General features: G+C 34.7%; 1 protein-coding gene across 1 annotated transcript; it reads right to left on the bottom strand.

Annotated features, from left to right (window-relative positions):
• Nucleotides 1-405: 405 nt before the first annotated feature.
• LOC127855624 (uncharacterized) lies at nucleotides 406-1,872 on the bottom strand. The gene is made up of 2 exons (XM_052391373.1): nucleotides 1,276-1,872; nucleotides 406-994 (listed from the first exon to the last, which is right to left on the bottom strand). The coding sequence occupies exons 1-2, from the start codon at nucleotides 1,608-1,610 to the stop codon at nucleotides 421-423; spliced, it is 909 nt and encodes a 302-aa protein (XP_052247333.1). The 5' UTR covers nucleotides 1,611-1,872; the 3' UTR covers nucleotides 406-420.
• Between the last annotated feature and the right edge of the window lie 223 nt (nucleotides 1,873-2,095).

Genomic DNA, 2,095 nt, shown 5'->3' on the forward strand with positions numbered 1-2,095 from the left:
CACTAATTGAATACGTATAAAGTGCAGTTTCAGAAGTTAGATAAAGGATTTTGCTATAACGAGCAATACCAAAACATGAATGTTCAAACTTTAACTTTGTTCCCATAAACAGCCGCCTATCATATATCGAGACAAACTGGACCTCATGTGTCTCATCATCGTTTGCAACAACAGCTACTTCACTTGGTGTGATTTGACATATATCATGTGGATGAGCAGTAAATTGATAATGACTCACCACAATGTATTGATGATTGAGAAGCTTAATGTAATTATTATACTGATCTGCAACAAGGATCTGATCATTAGACAGACCACAGACGGCAGTGATAGAATATTCCCTCATAAGTGTCTCCATTAACTTAAAAAAGCTGCTCTCGTCATCCATTTTCACATAATACTTTGAATTCTCGTGGACAGTTAATACCTGGTCTGGGTCACCTTGCAGATGAATAGCTTGAGTACATACAACAAATCTCCCGAGACCTGACAATTTAGACAAGTACTGTTGAACATCACTGTCTGCCTGAAATGCCAGTATTTTTCTACCTGAACAGAGTTCTCCTTCAGGTACGTTTCAGACTGCTTTATCTTTTCCAGGCATTTCTTACTTGCAATAAATATAAGGTCAGCTTTGCCCTTATCAATAATATTTTCTATTGCGTTACTGAGTCGTTTAAGTTCATGTTTTAGCTTGTTGCAATTTTCCAAATCAGTATTGAGGGCAGCTCTCAAACTGGTCATCTTAGCATCTAGCTCTTTAAGGGTGGTCTTTTCAATCTCGTCTAAAATTGTATTTATTTTCTGGCGTGTTTGACGTATTTCATGTAATTCTTCGTTGTACGACACCTGCAAAGAATGCATGTTGGTGTCCCAATTATTCTGAAGTCTCTGTAGTTCTACAAGAATAGTTTGAATCTTTCTTGATAGTCTCTGCAAATCTGGTGGAGGTCCGTTGACTGACTCGGATATCAGTGTCACTTTAACACATTGTCTGGAAGGAAAATATGTATTCATACTTTGGTTTATCATATTTCTTTTCAAAATGGTCGTTTTGGGTAATAGTCGTTGATTTGAAATTTATTCATTTTTGTACTGATTTTTATTTATTAAAAAAAAGAATTAATATTAAATACTTATGTGATTTTATTCAAATTATTCATATGCAAAAAAAACAAGAACATTAATATGTAAGTTATTTATCTCAACAATCCTTTATTGAATGGTATTTTGATGAAAATAAACACATTTATAAGCAAATAATGTCGGGATTACCTGTGATTGAGAAAAGAACAATCAGTGCAACACAGCTGACTGTGGTCATAACAAAACAATTCTGGACGTTTTCCTTCATGAATGTCACATTTTTGAAGGAAATCCTCCACTTCTTTGGGCACTGGCCACTTTTTTGTTTCTCTCCTTCCATATGTCACGTGTTTCCCAAACAACTGACCATGAAGGTTTATACAGTTTGCACAATAAAATTTAAGACAGTTTTCGCAGTAAAACTCCGCCCACTGGTCAGTTTTGTGTTCTAGACATGGCGAACAACAAAAGTCTATAACTGAGTCAGAGCCTTTAGCCACAGTTGACTGAGAAAAGGTCGCCATCTTGAATATTTAGTTTTGATAAACAATCCTATTTCACCTCAACTAGAACATAAACGTGTATGAATCTTTTTTTAAAACAACACTGTCCAAACATTGAATACTAAAGTCAGTATATAAGCAACTTACATATGTCAAACTTACATGACTGTGTGAACAATTTAAACCTTAATAAACTTTTGTTTACTTCCACTGTTTTGTTTTGCTTATTGTTATACGAGTCGACGCAAAGCAAGTTTAAACATGAACTGTCACGTTTGGTATGTTTAAGGTAACACACAACCAATCATAACGCATTATGTTTGCAGAGCTCTTAAAAGGTCTATCGACCAAATAAAATACCCAATGTGATAAACCCAACGACTATGTATCAAAGAAAGAGGGGCCATTTTACAATCCGTGAATGACGTTTTGCCATATTTTGCATTCAAACACATTTTATTGAAATGTGAATAATCCTAAAATTCTTGAAACCATTACATGTAACG

The sequence above is a fragment of the Dreissena polymorpha genome, chromosome 13, assembly GCF_020536995.1.
Source record: "Dreissena polymorpha isolate Duluth1 chromosome 13, UMN_Dpol_1.0, whole genome shotgun sequence".
Classification (NCBI taxonomy): Eukaryota; Metazoa; Mollusca; class Bivalvia; order Myida; family Dreissenidae; genus Dreissena; species Dreissena polymorpha.